At 35.6% G+C, this 18688-nt stretch overlaps 2 protein-coding genes across 2 annotated transcripts; both read right to left on the minus strand.

Moving 5' to 3' along the window:
• Positions 1-6342: 6342 nt before the first annotated feature.
• LOC113226871 (tyrosine-protein kinase transmembrane receptor Ror) lies at positions 6343-10962 on the minus strand. The gene is made up of 4 exons (XM_026459660.1): positions 8683-10962; positions 8466-8608; positions 7927-8076; positions 6343-7098 (listed from the first exon to the last, which is right to left on the minus strand). The coding sequence occupies exons 1-4, from the start codon at positions 10960-10962 to the stop codon at positions 6744-6746; spliced, it is 2928 nt and encodes a 975-aa protein (XP_026315445.1). The 3' UTR covers positions 6343-6743.
• Positions 10963-13431: 2469 nt separating this feature from the next.
• Positions 13432-18250, minus strand: LOC113227199 (thyrostimulin beta-5 subunit-like). Its single transcript, XM_026460084.1, has 4 exons — positions 18231-18250; positions 17315-17526; positions 14745-14903; positions 13432-13772 (listed from the first exon to the last, which is right to left on the minus strand). Exons 2-4 carry the CDS (start codon positions 17516-17518, stop codon positions 13662-13664), a joined length of 474 nt encoding a protein of 157 aa, XP_026315869.1. The 5' UTR covers positions 17519-17526; positions 18231-18250; the 3' UTR covers positions 13432-13661.
• Between the last annotated feature and the right edge of the window lie 438 nt (positions 18251-18688).

Below are 18688 nucleotides of genomic sequence, written 5' to 3' on the forward strand. Positions count from 1 at the left end.
TTATCCTTTTCGAGGTATTTGGGGATACTCAATGCGAATATAGCAACTCATTTCTAGATCCAAGATAGCGGACACGATTTTTTGAATAATGGCAAGTTGGGTATCGTTTTCGAGGTATTTGGGGGTGCACATTACGAATATAGCATTTATTTGTAACTCCAAGATGGCGGACACGATTTAAAAAAAATGCAATATGGGTATCCTTTTCGAGGTATTTGGGGATGCTCAATACGAGTATGGCACTCATTTCTAAATCCAAGATGGCGGGCACGATTACTCAAGTAATGGCAAGTTGGGTATCGTTTTCGAGGTATTTGGGAGTGCTCATTACGAATACAGCACTTATTTCTAAATCCAAGATGGTAGACACGACAATTCAAATAAAAGTAATAGGAGTATTCGTAATGATCACCTCCAAATACCTCGAAGACGATACACAACTTGCTATTTCTCGAAAAAGCGTGCCCACCATCTTAGATTTAGAAATAATTGCCATATTCGTAATGAGCACCCCTAAATACCTCGAAAGGATACACATATTGCCATTATTTGAAAAATCGTGCCCGCCATCTTGGATTTAGAAATGAGTGCCATATTCGTAATGAGCATCCCCAAATACCTCGAAAGGGATACCCACATTGCATTTTTTGAAAAATCGTGTCCGTCATCTTGGATTTACAAACAAGTGCCATATTTGTAATGAGCACCCCCAAATACCTCGAAAACGATACCCAACTTGCCATTATTCGAAAAATCGTCCCCGCCATCTTGGATGTAGAAATGAGTGCCATATTTGTAATAAGCATTCCCAAATACCACGAAAAGAGTACCCATATTGCACTTTTTTGAAAATCGTGTCCGCTATCTTGGATTTACAAATAAGTGCTATATTCGAAATGAGCACCCCCAAATATCTCGAAAATAATACCCAACTTGCCATTATTTGAAAAATCGTGCCCGCCATCTGGCATTTAGAAATGCGAAAAGTCGTGTCAACCATCATCATCAGATATAAATGCCATTTCCATAAGGATTACCAAAAATAATTTTTTGAAAATTCTTGGCAACCACCTTGGATTTAGAAATTAATGCCAGATTCTCAATAAGTACTCCCAAAAAACTAGGCAAAAAATGTAGGCTCCTAATTGACGATTGACATTGACGATCGATGTCGATCGTATCTGTAGGAACCTTTACCTATTTCGGCCGCCAAACAGTAAAATCAGCGTTACCGTGGTCTGGTTTTTAAGGGAAGGGTGCTTGTGAAATTACAAGCACGTGGAACTTGTCAACTTATGTCCCAGGGTGACGGCCGCAGTGCAATGCCCCTCAGATCTTTGCGATTCACAGGATATTTTCACCGAAAAGCTCATGGTAAATTGCAAATTAAATTTCGCACATAAATTCCGAAAAACTTAGAGGTGAGAGTAGGTCAAACCACTAGGCTGCAAAACCAGTGGCTCTTATCTTATCCATACGTTAAATACCTACTAGGTAAGTAGGTTTGCTTCTTCGTCATTAATTCTGGTAAATTGTAGAGCACCTTGTGAAAGTTTTGTATTTATTTTTGTATTTATATACTCTTAATTTTAAGCACATGTTCTTCTACACTTGGTTTATTGATCTTGAATATTTGCAGAAAATAATTGTTTAAATTTTTTTTCTCTTTTGCACCAAATTGGCAATAAGATCAAATCAGTTCACATTTAACGTGGTCCAGATAAAGATATTTATATGATTTGTTTAGTAATACTGCCCTGATACGCCGAAAAGCGCTATCTCAATCTGAGTAAATTTTGGGAAAATCGACTTTTTGTAAATTGCATTTTATGTAATTGAATTTTATTTAAAAATATTTCTTAGTGGTTTTTTAAATATTTCAAACTAGATAGCGCTATTTCTATTATACCATTATACGCGAAATTATTATAGTTATGGAATGGTATGAAAAAAAAAACTAAAAACTAAAAGTATCTCAGAGATAGCGCCTTTCGGCTTAGCAGGGCAGAATAGGAATATAAGGTTAAATAAAACGGCGTGTTCTTTATAAACGTCTTATAAATTATTATTCATGTATGATACATAGAATTATTTTACATCTATTTTAGGTACAAAAGTAAATGTATCACATACAAAAAAGTCTTTGGCGTGTACAGGAAATGTACTGATTTTTCTAAACATTTTATAAAAAAGTACGAAAACTAAATGTGGCTACGCAAAATGTTCGAAACTTTACCAACAGTATGTGTGATATTATCTTACGATCTAATTAATAAGCTAATTACAAGCAAGTCAGGACTAATATAGACACAAAAAATGTTATTCATTCCGCTTCTTGCCCGTGGACCACCTGACTGGTTCACCTCGGTGGACCATGGGAATTATTACTTCTCGTACTCTTTTATTTAATTCTTCCCGTAGTTCACCTATGTTCACCTAGCCAGGTGGCAAAGTTATCAATTCCCAATGAGATCCAACATTTTCATTACTGGGGAAAGGAATGGAAGCTAATTTTTGCAACAATATTGTACATAGCATAAGTACTTTATGCCAATTGGGTAACGTACAAAGATACGATACATGAAGCCGGGTCGTTAGTTAGTTGTAACTGTAATTCTACGTAACGAGGTTCTAGTGCGTACGCGTGAAACGGTCTTCACTCGCTTCAATGAGTACCTGGTTATCGTCGGTTCACTGCGAACCGGGCGTACTCCGCTTGCGAACCACATACACGATTGACCATGATTTTTGGTAGCATAAAATGCAACAATTACCTACAACTCGCTAGTGAGTACTCGACTTTTGCTACTGGGATTCCTAATACTAAGTTTGTACGTTACACAAATTATATAAAGTTTATTAAGCTATGATTACAAATATCCGCTTCCAGTTCGGTCCGCGGCAAAGTAAATTGAGCCTAAAAAATGTTAATGCTACGCAATTTTGTTTACTATAGTTTTTGTTCAGTATACCCTAACATACGAGTACTACAGGCCTACCGCTGAACTGCGTCGGTTCCTTAGGTAGCTGCGCGGTGCAGGGGTGACAGTTTCCGTAACAGTTATGTAGTGCTGCACAGGAGATAATTTCAAACAAGATTTTACTGACGATATTCAATAGCAAGTTTATTGATAAAAGTGCCTACCAAATTAGTTAATTGCAGTTATGTGAAACAATAACAAAAAAACTATTTCATTGCTAATTGAAATGAATAGACAAGCCAGTTGGCACTTTTTTCTATCAACGTGTTATTAAATATTGTCAGAAAAATCTTGTTGAAGTTATCCTGTGTGCAACGCGACATAAATGTTACGTAAACTGTCGCTCCTCCCGCTCCGCGCAACTTTCTTGAAGTATTACTGACCGTCATTGGCGACGATCGCCATACTTTTTATGTTATTTTTACAAAACTGACACTGGCCCAATTCTAGTGACGGCAATTAAGAGTCTGTACTACCTCAAATGGCTTTGATTGATTCCGCATAATAGTGAAAGTTTTGAATCAATCACTTAGGAATAAATATTTAGTAAACTGTAACATAAAATCGAGGATATACGCTAATTACTATACGGTATGAAAACACGATTTTTAAATATTTCACGATAGAAAAGAACACAAATTTACCTCGAAATTTTACAAGAAAACCGCTGTATTCAATAGGTACTTTACGTATAGTAATGATTTTTTTTTATATCAACACGATTTTACATTTTTCAAATGGCTGTAATTTCGTTTGTAAAAAAAAAGTTCTAAAATAAAGCCAGTGTCTCTGGTCCCACTTGACCTAAGCAAAATGAACCGCATTAGTACGAGTAAAATATGAATTCGCAGCAGAGGTCGACTCTGAAGGAAAAATAACAACCACCGAACCGACTTAGTTAAGCGGTAGGCCTGTAATAAGCAGGCAATCGTTACTCTGGTACTCATAGTACAGGGAATTTCCTAGTTTGGGACTAGGTCACTCACTGACGTGGTTCTCTGACCAATTAAAAACAAAATCCTTGAATTTTTTGTCAAGAGGATTTCTATGGAGAATGACAAAGAAAAACTTAATAATAAAAGGGGCTGCAATCGTACACCTAATAAAAAAATTCGTTTATTGATACCATTTGATAGCCAAAGGCAGAGTAACCAGAGCCGTAAAAACAATAATAAATTTAAATAAAATAAAATAAATTTTATAAAATTGACGACAAAGCTAGTATTTACGGGTGTAGGCTACCGTATAATTACGATATACTTTGCTTTCTTTCCTTATATTTTCTTTACCCAATTTAATGTTAACTAACATTTACCTAACGTTTATTACCAAAATCCATAATTAATATTTACTTCATCTAGAATTAATATTAAGTACTATATGAAACAGTAAATCTATTCGTATATATGTACAATCATAATCAATAAAATAGTTCCTGCAAAACAAGAAACTAAAATATTAGCTACAACGCATGATGATAAAAATTCACTAAAAATCAGTCTTAAAACTTAACAATAGCTATAAATCCTGCTAAGTAATGTAATGACATACGAATTAGGAAAGGTTTTAAGTTAAATGTCTTAAGTACATTGTTATAATAATATGCTTTAATAAAATGTGACAAGTCAATGTGGCAAGAGTCCAAATGTTCATGTTTTCAACCTACTTCAAAAAAGGAGGTTCTCAATTGAACTGTGTGTATGTTAAGCAATTACTCCGATATTCGTGAATCGATATCGATGATTCTTTTTTGTTGAAAAGGGGGTAGCTCAGTAGTGGTCTCATTCAAATTTGAAGAACATATTCCACCTCTAAGGGTGGCAAATTAGGGGACGAATTCAGTTTATTGAACTTCATTACATACATTAGTAGCAGTAGAGCTCCTTGAAAAAGAGTTCTTCCAGGGTAGTACTGCCACCTTATCTATTTCTGCCGCCAAGCAGTAATGTTAGCATTACTGCATTCCGGTTTTGAAGAATTACAGGCGCTTGGGACTTGTCAACTTAGGTCTTAGGGTGATGGGCGAAGTGGCAGTGCCCCTCAGATATTTGCGATTTAAAGCTCTAGTTGCACTGCAAACTGTTATGGACAGGCGTGTAGCTTATCATCAGGCGCACGACACGTTCCTCCCGTCACTTGATATTATAAAAAAATCATTTCGTTAATAAAACTTGGCACATCGATGTAATTCTAATGAAAGTAAATGTTATGGTGATCTAGAGCTGGTTTGAGAGGAACCTCTCGACAGTGTACAGCAGTTACCTCGTATTTGGGCTCATATTATTCGTTTTGACGAGGACTTCCATATTATGCATTTCAGTTATCGTTGAGAAAACCACGGTAACGAGCACAGCGAAATCGGAGCAAACGTTTATGGTCGGTTTTTTAAATAAAAAAGTTATATAATTATTCTACTGGCAACTGGTCAGATGTGTCTCTTGGTCCAAAAACTTGCCGGCCTCTAATTTGGTATTACCTATTTTTATTTAAGATCTATTTGCCGTTTATTCCTATCTTTCTAAAGACCATTCTTAATAAATAATCCTATTGTCCATCTTTTTTGAAGGAGTAAAATGACATTTGCAGGAATGCCAGTTTTCGTTTTTTTAAATAGTCATGTAGTGGTCGTCGACAACTGTACAGATTGTGAAAGTCGGTAAAATTTTGCCATAAATATCAGAATTGTGAATGTTATAACGTTCTAAGGCTCATTTTATATTGCGGCGGATAGGAATAGAAGCGAATTTTTATAACGATATTGTACATAGCGTACAATCGTGTAACGTACAAACTAGATAAGGGCCAAAAATCACGACACGCGTCATTTGCGAAATTCTCGCGCATTCGCAGAATTTAGAATTCTGCAGCTGCCGTCGACAATGCCTAGCGACTCCGCGGGAAGTGGCGCGAAGGCAGCGTAGTGTGACGTCAAATGTCAACGAAATACTACAGCCTCAAGGGCAGTCGCTGGAATGCTCAAGCATTCCAGCTACCGCGCGCGCCTTCTAGCTCAGCGATGCGAAATTGACGCTTCCGTTCCATTCCGTTCCGCCGCAATGTAAATTGAGCCAATGATAATTCAAATGAAACAAGTTCGGCTATTTATTGCATAAGCGTGACTAACATTCAATCGATAGTCTATAGAATATTTACCGACTGCAATCACTATCTGCTTGCAAGCGGGCAACACTTTTGCACATGAACTGTCATTTTACACCATCTTTAAAAAGAAACGTACAATAAATCGCAATAAATAGTGAAATGCAACCAATTTTACTAAAACCATTTCTCTTACAATCATTTTTATATCTAACACTTATTCTTACATCGAGTGTAAAGTACGAAAAATTAAGAAAATATAAAGCTGCGGATTTCTTTTTAAAGCAAATATTATTTCCAACCAAAATGATTTTGTTTCAATGAGAATAAAACTTACAAACTTAAGAATAAATTAGTTCCTACTTAATATTTTTATACAGTTATTTTTAAATATCCTTAAAACTATTCCGCATGCATACTGTACTGTGGGTGTGTACCTAGCTAATAAATTTTTAACATAGTTGTGTATTAGATAAGTGTTTTACTGGATTGGTCATAAAATCGGAGTTACAATAAAATGCAGTTTTGCCAACAATTCTGCATCAGTCTTATATGGTGTACTTCACGTAGCTGCAATGTATAATATCAAATATTCGATAAAAACCATTCGCAAAAGTTGGAGTTGGAGCTTAGCTAATTAACCCAAGGTAAAGAAAATGGGGGCTATATTTCGTTACCGAAATGCGAATTAGGTATTCTAACAACAGTTTCTTTAGTACCCACTTTATCAGTGTCTATGAGAGAACCGGAGCTGTGTTTCTTTGCTTTAGGAACTAAGGGTGGTACCTCACTGCAGGTCGAACAGTTATCGTCTACTTTCGAACTGGAGCCAGCTGTTGTGAACTTCTTTAAGCTGCCAGTGGCGAGGGAGCCGTTTGAAGAGGAGCAGTGAGGGGGGAGTAGTGGTACTCTCTCTTGGAGATCTCTGGTGGACCCTGTAGGCCTGTGGCCACAATTGCTGGAGGAATCGGATGGTGCGGGTTCTGGACATCCACCTAATTGGATCCATTCTCCTATTCTGTAAAGTTCAAAATTTAAAATGCAGATAAAATTGTATTGTTAGTTTTATACAATTAGTACAGGGTCAAGAGCACGTCAAGTTTTACACTTAAAACTTAAATCCAACTCTATGCCACTCACGATAAGAACGGTCCAAAGTACAATGTGTCAAGCTTGATGTGCTCTTGACTGTACAACTATCTTAACTGGTATTAGTAGCAAATAATTATTAAAGTTACGAAAGAGAACAATATTATTATATTACAGGATACACACCTGAAAAAACCCTCTTTTGTTAATATCATATTTGAGTATAGTCTCTTTTAAAATATAATAATAATTGCCTCAGTTATAATTTAAGTAGCAGTAGCTAGAGTTCCATGTGAAAGAGCTCGTCCAGGGAAGTACTCTGCCACCGTACCTATTTCTGCCGCCAAGCAGTAATGTTAGCATTGCTGTGTTTCGATTTTGTAGGATAAGTGTGCTGTGACATTACAGGCACACGGGACTTGTCAACTTATGTCTCATGGTGACGGGCGCAGTGGCAGTGCCGCACAGATCTTTGCGACTTAAAGTTCTGAGTAGCACTGCTATTGTTATGAACAGGCGTCTCGCTTAACACCAGGCGCACGATTTGTGCGTCCCGTTAGTTGGTATTATAAGATAAAATTGAAAAAAAAAATCCAAATGTAATTTTTCTATTGCCTTTTCCACATAGAGTATAGTACGACAGGAAAATTGCCACATCTTTAAATTGTTCTTTTTCATGTCTGTCTTAGGAGAGGTATGGTATACTCAAGTATACCATGTCAGATTTCCATTCACCACCTTTTAATATTTAAAGTACCTGCTGACAATCTCGTCAAAGTTGGGTCTGCGCTGCGACGTATGCCTCCAACAGTCCCGCATGAGTTGGTACATGGCAAGGGGACAAGCCGTCGGTGCCGCTAGTAGTTCGCCGCCGCGCACCATCGCTATCACTTCCTGATTACTGTACCTGATGTATGTAAAACAGTTTTCAATCAATATAATGTGCAAAAGATAAATAGTCCCTGAGGGCATGGACTGGATTTTCGCTATATTAATTTTGATTGAATATCATGATGATATTATTTTTTAATGAAATTACTTCACCAGTCCACAAAAAACAGTGTTCAATACTTGTATTTATTTATATTTACATTATAATAATTATTTCCGATATAGTTGACAGCACTTTGGTAGTACAATTTATTTATAGATAACATACTTTAATAGAGAATACTACGTAATTAAATATTTTAAAACTATTTTAAAACACAACCAAAAATCCAAATAACCTCTGAACAACCAGATGTAATTAAGTACGTATTATAAAAATACCAGTATGGTCAAGAAATAAATTACCCGTAATAAGGTTGCAGTCCGTAACTATAAATCTCCCATAGAACAACACCATATGACCAGATATCACTCTCAGTGGTGAATTTTCCATAGAGTATGGACTCTGGGGGCATCCACCTTACCGGCAGTAAACTTTTTGATTGCACCTAAAATACCAAATCACAATTACACTTTACAATCTAATATAAACAAATACAAGAAGAAAAAACAATATACTTACTCTATAATAGTCAGAGCTATAAATATCTCTAGATAACCCAAAATCGGATATTTTTACGATAAAGTCATCAGATACTAAACAGTTTCTGGCTGCCAAATCTCTATGAACATAATGGTGCGAGGCAAGATACAGCATTCCCGAGGCAATATTGTGGGCAATATTTAGTAGCCTCATTGGTGGCAATCCTTTACCAGAAGGAGGTGCTCGGCCCATAAGAAATTCATGTAAGTCCCCTCTAGCCATAAACTCAAACAACATACACAGTGGTTCCTCCCTTAGTGCCACTCCAACAATACAAACAATATTATCATGTGTCAGTTCTGATATCAAATCTATTTCCCTTCTAAAATCTGCCTTAGTTTTCATTGATGCATTCTCTTTTAAAGCCTTCACAGCAACATATTGTGTATCACCATTAGGTAATTTTATGGCTCCTTTGTAAACTTTTCCAAATGCCCCTTCACCTAATTCTTCTAGAAATTTTATCTGGGATAATGAGTATTGTGGTATACGAAGAACACCATTGCCTCTTGTGTTGCTGGTCAAATGAGGCTGGTTAGCTAAGCTTTGATTGTTTAGTAGATCACTCATTTCTATTGGAGAATTCAACCTAGAGTTTCCATAGATATTCTTATCAGCGTTTGGCAAATTTATGTCTCTTATTGTAGCTGCATTTCCTTTGTTCCTCTGTTTATAACAAACACAGATAATAAAACCAACAACAGATAGTGTCAGGATTAAGAAAACAACGACTATGTAGATCCAAATTTTGTGAGCACATTTTGGGATGTCACAAAGCTGTTCAATTTTTCCTTCTCTGTCTACAAAGCACCAAGGTTGAGGTTTCATGCCACCAGGATTCCTGCAGTAGTTATGTTGGCCTGCTAACTCAGGGTATTTGTAAACTTTGACCCGTAATTGTTTTGACCACTGGATGCAAGGGGTGCCATTATCAGCTACATTGACTTTTCCTAAGTATCCGCTTCCATCTTCCCAATAACATTCTTCCTCGGAGACCATGACAGCTGCTACACCAATTTTCAAACAATCGGGGTCATCATCAAGCAAATCTTGACACTCTTCCAGAGTCAACTGCTGTCCTATATGGGGATGTCTTTTAGCTATAGCATATTCCATTTGACACAGTTCATTTTCTAAAATCTCACAGTCTTGCTTACATACTCTTCTGAGCACTGTGGAATTATGTCGATAATTTAACATTTCTAATAAGCTGGTAACATTAAATCCAGAGTTTATTTCTTGAGGCAAGTTTTCAAACACTATAGGTCTATCATCTTCAGAATTTAAAGCGGATATTGTAGCTGATATTTGTTTAGCTTGTATAAAGAAGTTCTCATTATTGACCATAGGATCTCTGCAGATTGGGAATGTTGAGTAACATAGACTGGGTAATGCATAACCTTCACATTGAGAGCTTATGTCATTGGAGAACCTAGTAACTTGAATTGCTTTCATTAGTTTCTCTTCAATAGCAGACTGTGTTGTGTGATATGGAATGTAAACAAAGTGACCTTTTAGATGTGTCGAACAAACATTCCCCACATATTCTTGGCAAATAGGTTCTAGTTTCTCGGGAATTAAAGGTTTCTTTCTAACAGCTGTAGTGGTGGTAATCAATCCTTCTGGAGTTAAGTCTGTTGTATTGACAACAATGTCCAAATGTTTTGTAACATCAGAATTTGGAAATAGTGATGTGTATGTTGGCAGTTCAAAGTTTTCTATATCCTCAGTGTCTTTTTCCACAATAAGTCTTGTTGTTTGAGTTTTTTCATATGTTTGTTTTATAATGCAGGTGTAACTTCCCTCATCACTAGCAGTTAAATCTTTTATTCTAAGATTTGTGCCTACAGTGCCATTTGTTTTGTCAATTTTCGTTGTTAGTTTAACTCGTAGACTTTCCGTTATCGTTTTTTTATCCTTCTGCCAATAGACCTTGACATTTTTCATCAAAGTCTGAAGTATATGGTCAGGGACATCTTGAGGCGCAGTTTCTACCGCTTCCTTGTTTTTCGTGAATGTCGCTACTTTGGTAAAGTTCATAACAGCCTCGCATTTAAACCTGACGTCATGTCCAGGCGGCCTCTTCACCACTGGTGGCAGGGTCTTCGAGAAATTAATGTCAAGTTTAATATTCCATATTTTTTGCTCTGATGTCGCATTCGCCTTTAACGGTGAGAGAGATTCCAATCTATCCGAGCCAACGGACTCACTTTCACGCAGAGATATACAAAAAATAATAATTGCACACAGGTATTTCATGACTAATGTTTTCCATAACACTTCACACGAAACTTCGTATTATTGAATTCCACTACATAATTATATTATATTTATTTGTAAATCTGACAACTAGGAACATAATTATTTAAATCAGACACAGGAATTCAACGTTATTTCCTTCAATTATGGGTTTTTTATGAATATTTTCTATTCTCATCAACACTCGTGTGTCGCTAACCACAGACAATTTCTGTTTTTTTTTAATAGTTTGACAATATCCACACTTATGCTTAGAGATGGTTCACAGACTACTTAGTGAAGATGGTTAATATAATATATAGCTCAAATTATAACGTTAAATTAAAAAAGAATTATAGCAATTATAATTTGAAAGACATAAAGGTGCTAAAATTATAACGAACTTTTTTTCACTTTGTATTGGAGTACGTTAAGAAAACTAAACCAAATGCCATCTAGCGACATAATTTTACAATATTTCAATGCCATACCATCAATTTATCCGTGGTTTACTTACGCAGCTAACAAACAATATCTCCCTTAATATTTCATAGATGCCTCTATATTCTATGTGACAATTGCGGCTCTTGTCATTGGTAGAAACAATTAAACGTGAAATACTTTCACATATTATTTGTAGCATTTAACATGATCTATGCATTTAACGTTTGGTGCGAAACGCGAATTAGCTGATTGGTTTATTGATTTTAAATTTCACGTTTGAGTACGCTAAGCGCTAATGCTATATTTAGCACTTAGCAAGTATTATAATATTTATAATATTTATTGTAGTTGTTATAAATTATAATCTTGGTGACGTTTTAATACGATTTTAAGCTAATGGTGGAACGTTAGCAAAATTTCGTCTATAAATAGTGAAGCGATATAAATTAAGATATAATTAAGTACTTGGATTTATTTAGCTAGTTTAGCGTTTGTTTAATTAATAAGTCGTTGTAAAATTTGTGTGTAATTGTGAGTGTAATTTACTGTAAATAATCAGTGTAGAGTTTTGTGCAAATTGTAAATAGTAAATTGTTAAAGTATGAAGGGAAGCTCATTGATTTATTGTCTATAACCTGTAACCACCATATTATGTAATAGTTACAAAACAAATGAAGTCGGCGGTCGTAACTAACGATAAAAAACTGTAAACTATTCTATAGATAGACAGACCATAGATGCTATACTTAACAAGTTAGCGCACGTCATTATAACTATTTCACGTTTCTTTCCATTCGTTACATTATCACACGACCTTGAGCTGCTAAAAATTACAATTGCACTATAAATAGCACGCTATAAAAATTTTGCATTTAGCATTTAGCGTGCTGTGCGAATATAGCAGTTAATCTCATCTTTACTTTTGCTGTTTCCTAACTTCTTGGTACGGTGGCGGTACGGTATCGGTGCACGCAGTACCGCAAGCATACCGAACGCCTATATTTCAATGTGCGCTTCTTGATTGGCGCGGTTTGCACAGGAGCGGCAAGAAGCCAAGTAGACAATTAGACTAGCAGACCATTCAGAGATAAAAATAACGCCGAAGAGCCGGATACGATATTGTTATCCAACAGCGTTTACGGAGTTAGTCGGTGACCTAAAATATAGGAATGCACGAGTCTTGCATTAAAATAAATTAATAAAACTGAACAAAAATTAGACTTTATTTAAAATAAGAACACATTTTCATATTACATTCTTGTTTTGTAAACAATAGGACGTTCGGTAACTTTCATTCGATAACTGTGTTCTGATTAACGTTTGTAGGTAGCCTTTGCCGGTCGAGAAGTTCGAGTAATCATACGGATGTGACATCATTTCGGTTCGGTTTCGATTATACAACAGTTCGAGTTCGATTCGGGTGGTGAATAAAAATGAAAAGAAATCGGTTGACAACGGAATTAATCGTAAAGTTCTGAATCGACCCCCTGTATCGTTTCGGTATCGAGCAGACCTTGGAGGATGGAAAAACAAGGAGCAGACTGATGTTGCGCGCCGCTACCGCACTGACAAATCAGAAAAGTGTCTTAATCTATGCTTAAAATAATTTTTTTTTACATTTTTATTTTATGCGTATTTTTTTCTAGAACCTAATTAACATAACGCCTTCGAAAATTGGAAAAATATAATTCGAAGGCGTTAGGCGAACATTTCCGCCGTTTAAAATTTTTCGAAAAATTACCCAACAGTATGGTTACCGTCCTCTTAGGATAGATATGTAGCTACTATAACTGCTGCTTGCGAGCGTGAGAGAAGATCATGAATGACTGTCGATACATCACAAGAAAGGCATGGAAACTGTTGTACATACTAGAAAATTGTATTAACTTATAGCAAATATTACCTACATTTGCGTAACAATGTGTATAACAGTATTATATTATCTGTTGTATGACATAATCTAAAATATTTTTAAATTAATGAAACTAGTTCCATTCTTGTGTCAAGGACTTTATTTCACATTTTGTACAAAGTGTAACTTGCGATATGTTATTATTTATAATCTTATTAAAATATGTATATGTATATAAATTAACTAGCATTAGAGTATGTACAGCCAAATCGTAAAGTCATAAAACATTGACCGCATTTTGATACCTACCTAAAATTACTTTTTAAAAATCGTACATCCAGCCAAGTACGACATACTAAAATTACCTAAACATTCATAATTGATCAGTAAATATGCAAGATCAGGCCATTTTAGTGGTTTTAATTTAGTCTTCTGCAGATAGATCATCCATGTCTTCCGATTCCAAATTAATACTGTTTAGAAAAGATGAGCCCGGTGGCAGCCATTCGCAACTCGTGCTTTCTGAAGAACACATCTGCAATTCGTCAAATTCGTAGGTATATAATAATTCGGCACAGTATTGTATTGTACTTATAACGCACAAAGCGCCTATGCCAAAATTAAAGGCAAAAAACGAGAAAAAGAGATTTTTTTTTCGAAGGACTCCGTATCATTCCATATCATTAATAACGTAGGCGTCATTTTTGGCGAAATTGAGTTATTAACATATCTGGAATCAGATGTGTTAATAACTCTACAACCACACTCTGATCGGTTTTTTTACAATTATCTTATTTACTTTCAGTTTTGTCGTTAAGCAAAATCAGCGTGGTTGATATTTTTCAATGCGGCCAATGTTATAACATAATAATTGTTGTATGTACCTACATTTAAAAAAAATAGGTACTGTTATATTACGGCTGCTCTAATCAGAAAGTAGCAACAGCAAAAAATTAAAAAATTAGAGTCCAATTGTATGGAATTCAAAATTTCATAACGAATCAAATGGTATTTTTTTACTTTTTTAGTTTAGAAGATCTCATGGACAACGAAAACAGATTGTTTTCTATCGAGACGAATTAGTCCAGTCCATTATCTTTCTAATTTGTGCTACAGATAACTCTGTCGCCGTTAGCGGAAACGGCGCTTATGACATTAAAAAAATGCATACCTACTGCTGTGATCAGTAATAAAGTCAGATCTGTCCCTATTTTTATTTTTCCACACCACAAGGTATGAATACCTTATCCACCTAATGTTACCGCAAGAGAAAAGTAGATATTTTTTTAAATTTAGTTTTCTTAAAACATTATTTTCTCGCTTTTGAGTTTTTGTCACAAGCGCCTTTTCTACTAACGGCGACAGAACTAATCTTGCTTGTTTCACCTTGCTCGTAGCAAGTGTAGGGCTGTGGTTTCTATAATTAACGGATAGGAGTGATGATAATATGAATATGTGTGTAAATTTGTGTGGGATTGTGTGTGTACGTGTGTTTTTGTATTCTTACCTTGCATTTACAAGTAGCAGCTTCGACGAAATGGTAATGGCTAGTGCTGGGGTCGGCCTTCGGGTGGCAGTTGGTGAGCCGCACATGCTTGTGTTGCACTTTGTCGTGCTGGCATACAGGATGGCGTGACTCCTTATATGGAAACTGCCAATGGGGTACCTGTATTTTCATAGATATTTACATAAGTCACATAAGTGAATTGATATAGGAACTTTGTAATCAGGGATCTACCTACATGCTTGTGCAGAATTCGTACCAACACATACTTAGACGTAAGTTACAGGGTTATTTATAAAATACTGTTAAACTCGTAGGTATCTCGCTGGACTTTTAGGTAGTAATATCATACATAACAACTTTTGGTACACGACTTTTTACAAAACATAGTAAAAGCAATAGTAACAACCCTAGTGTACAGATAAATAATGAAGACCAATTGCGGGTAGCTATAAAAACTTGCACGGCATGCTGACGCCCACCTCTTCAATCCCTTCGAGATCATGGACGTTGCAATAAGTCCAAGACGTATATTTATAAACGTGATTATAATATATTTTGTGCATGATTAAGTCCCGAACTAAAAATCAAATAAAACATAATAAATTTAACAAAAAACTTTTAAGTTTTTATTTATCTACTATCGGACACTTTTTTAATCTGTATTTTTAGCAACGCCACAGATTATTTAATAGTTACTACGCAACGCCTCCCGCGTGATGTCATTCACTGATCGGTCCTTAGAGGAAGCGATCCTAGTTCAATCGGTCAACTGAACTAGGCCGGTCTTCTAGTTCATTTGGTTCATCTAGTTCCTTAGTTAGTTAGTTCGTCTTCTCCTTGCTCGTACATTGAACGAACGCTCCAAACTAGTAATTTTAATCACATGAACTACTACTACTACTACGGATTTCTAGTATGATGAGGTCAATACTACACTGTATTAAATATTTCAAAATACAATTTGTATGGAATCGGTACTATTTGATTTTCCTTCATATTTTACAGGTTAACTAAATATCCTTTTTTTTTCACAAAATAAGAATTTTAGTTAGAATGGTGTGTTTAAATCAATATTTAGGTACAACTATTTCATATACTCGTACACGTAGGTTGATATTATACATACAGATACCTACCACACCTACCAAAAATATTACTTTTTTGCAAGCTTGTATATATACATAATGTAGATACGTATTAGAGACTTAGAACGAGCTGGCAACGTTCAATCGTGCATCCTACTCGAACTTGTACTAAAAGTAGTGAAAGATCGCTATTTGTCCCGCTCGCACCCGTTCCTACTGAATAAAAGACAAGTAAACTATCAACAAAGAGAGTTCCTAGTTCGTACTGAACTAAAAAGAACGATGAACTATTAAAACCGTCCAAGACGAACAAGTTCATGTCGGTCAGTGTCGGGAATATATTCCTAATAGTTCGTAGTTCATGAACTATACAAGCCAAATTCATATGGAACCATCGTATGAGTGAAAAAATATTTTAAAAAAGTAATAATTTGGGTTGTGGGTGCTTTTTGTTACCGCACAGAGTTATCCTTTAATTAAAGCGATCTTTTTAAATATTATTATTTTGTATGAAAGCAAAATCTGATGAATTATTAATAGAAACATCGTACAAACACAAAGTAGCCACGGTGAGGTAAAAGACATTGGATCAAATCCAGTCGGAGCGAACGAATTTTATTTTGTGTTATTTCGACTTTGTATCAATAACAATACCTATTTATACATATTTCATGTCAGTATTATATCCATTTTAAATTATGTTAACACACACACACTTTGTTTCAGAAGGTTTCTGTTCCTTAATTTTTAAATTAGGAAATTTATTAAAAAATTAGGAATGAAGGGAAGGGTACTCGCGACTTTCGGCTATACTATTTCTTTTGTTTAAATACCAGTGATATGTCGGATCGTAGGTTTTCGCGATTGTTGATTGTTCCACATAAAAAATGAAACTCTTATTATATTTGTTTTTTTCAACAAACCATCGTTTCGGGCCTTATACGGGTTCTTAGACTTTTCCATATTCTTAGTACAGGTCCCACGATCACGGTTCACTGACGTTGTCAATGATGTTGATAACCAATGGTCGGAAAAAGATGTTCCAAATATATAGATACGTGTATAGACATAGCTACAAGGAGCGCCATTGAGTTGTTAAAGTCACGAAATATTAATTAATTACTTCTTCGAATTCCGGATTTCCGGAAAAGGTTTTACTGCATCGTAGGACAAACTACTGACCTAGAAACTCGAAGTAGGATTATAAAGTAATTCTAATGGTGCCGTGTAAAAAAATGCAGTAGATAACTGACAGCCGCGTTGCCGTTCCGTCAATGTGCGGTATTGTCTTATGATGTAAAATGTCTTAGTAAAACCATTTCCGGAAATCTGGGATTCGAATAAGTAATTAATTAATATTTAGTGGTTTCTACCACTCCATACTTATACATGTATCTATGTATTATGTGGAAAAAGTTTTTCAGACCATTCATGATGAAACTAAACTTGTTAAGTTTTTGCGTTTATATGTAGTTAGATACCTACCTCAGAAGACAAACAATATCCACCGCAGGTATAAATCTTGACATCGTCCTCGCAAGCATATCCGAATTGGTCAACCTGCCGAGCCTTGTGCGTCATGACCTTGAGTTTGCATTTCCCCACTCCGCTGCTGGCTACCGACGAGGAAAGCCAGCAACACACGAACATGGCTATGGCCAGACTCCAACTGCTTTTGTGGCTTGCCATTTTGCCCTCTGAAATTAGAGGCTTTTTCTTTGGTCCGCAGTACAGTAATAAATTTTCTCACAACTGAATATTCCTTAGCCACATTCTAGATCCTAAAATATCAACAAAGAATTTACTTGATCCGTTTTACAAAAATACGTTTTATTGCGTTTGAGTACATACCAGGCCACAAAGTGGAGGGGGCACATCTCTCGGAAATATAAAAATCTCTTTGAATATTTCATGATAAAAAATGTAAGTAAGGTTCATACGCATTTGTAGTCTGTAAGTCGTATATACTTTGATTTAAACTGTCACGATTTTCGCATATTATTTGATTTTTATTCGGGACTTAATCATATATGAAACATATTTTATTACCTCGACGTTTCAGACGTATTGCAATGTCCATGGTCTCGAAGGGAGCTCCCTTCGACCATGGATGTCGAGGTAATTAAAATATGTTTTATACATGGTTAAGTCCCGAGTTATGTACGAATAATATGTAAGTAGTGTAATCAACCTAACTCTATAATGAGCTTCAACACCACACTGCACTACACTAGCCTAAGTATTTAAATAAATTACAGACCGAATGCACATAGTGCTGTAAGTTATAACTCCGTCTACACAATAAGAACAACATACGAAAGAGATCACGCCTATAGTTACTTCGAACTACTACGGAGTAGAAACAAAGAATTTACAAAAACAAAAATAAATAAATAAAAACCTTATCAGAAGCTTCGCCCAGAGCAGTCTGACGTATTCCTTGTAGGACAATGTTTTATAAGTGTTGTGTAAGACGTCATCGCATTGCTTACAGTCGGGTTCACTTGAGAACGGTGCTTGACAGCTCGAGCCATTTAGCCGCGATTGCGCGAGGGATAATAGGAAAAAGCGTCATTTAGCAACGCAATTTGAATATTTAATTCTGCATCTAGAGCCCCCCATTTGCGTGCTAAAAGGTGAAAACAAGATCGTTTCGTTTCTTGTAAATTGGGCTCTAATTTACGTAACTAAAATGGCCTAAGTACCTACTAATAAGTGTTTAATAAGTATATGCTACTATATAGATATACGTATACCTTTATATATAGATTTTGTTTGTTATGTGAGGTCATTGGTGATCTAGACCGCATATATGCATAAAAAGAAATTAGAAACTTTTTTTATAAAATCAAGTTACGG

Source organism: Hyposmocoma kahamanoa, unplaced genomic scaffold (assembly GCF_003589595.1).
Source record: "Hyposmocoma kahamanoa isolate Upper Pololo Valley unplaced genomic scaffold, ASM358959v1 202, whole genome shotgun sequence".
NCBI classification, from domain to species: Eukaryota; Metazoa; Arthropoda; class Insecta; order Lepidoptera; family Cosmopterigidae; genus Hyposmocoma; species Hyposmocoma kahamanoa.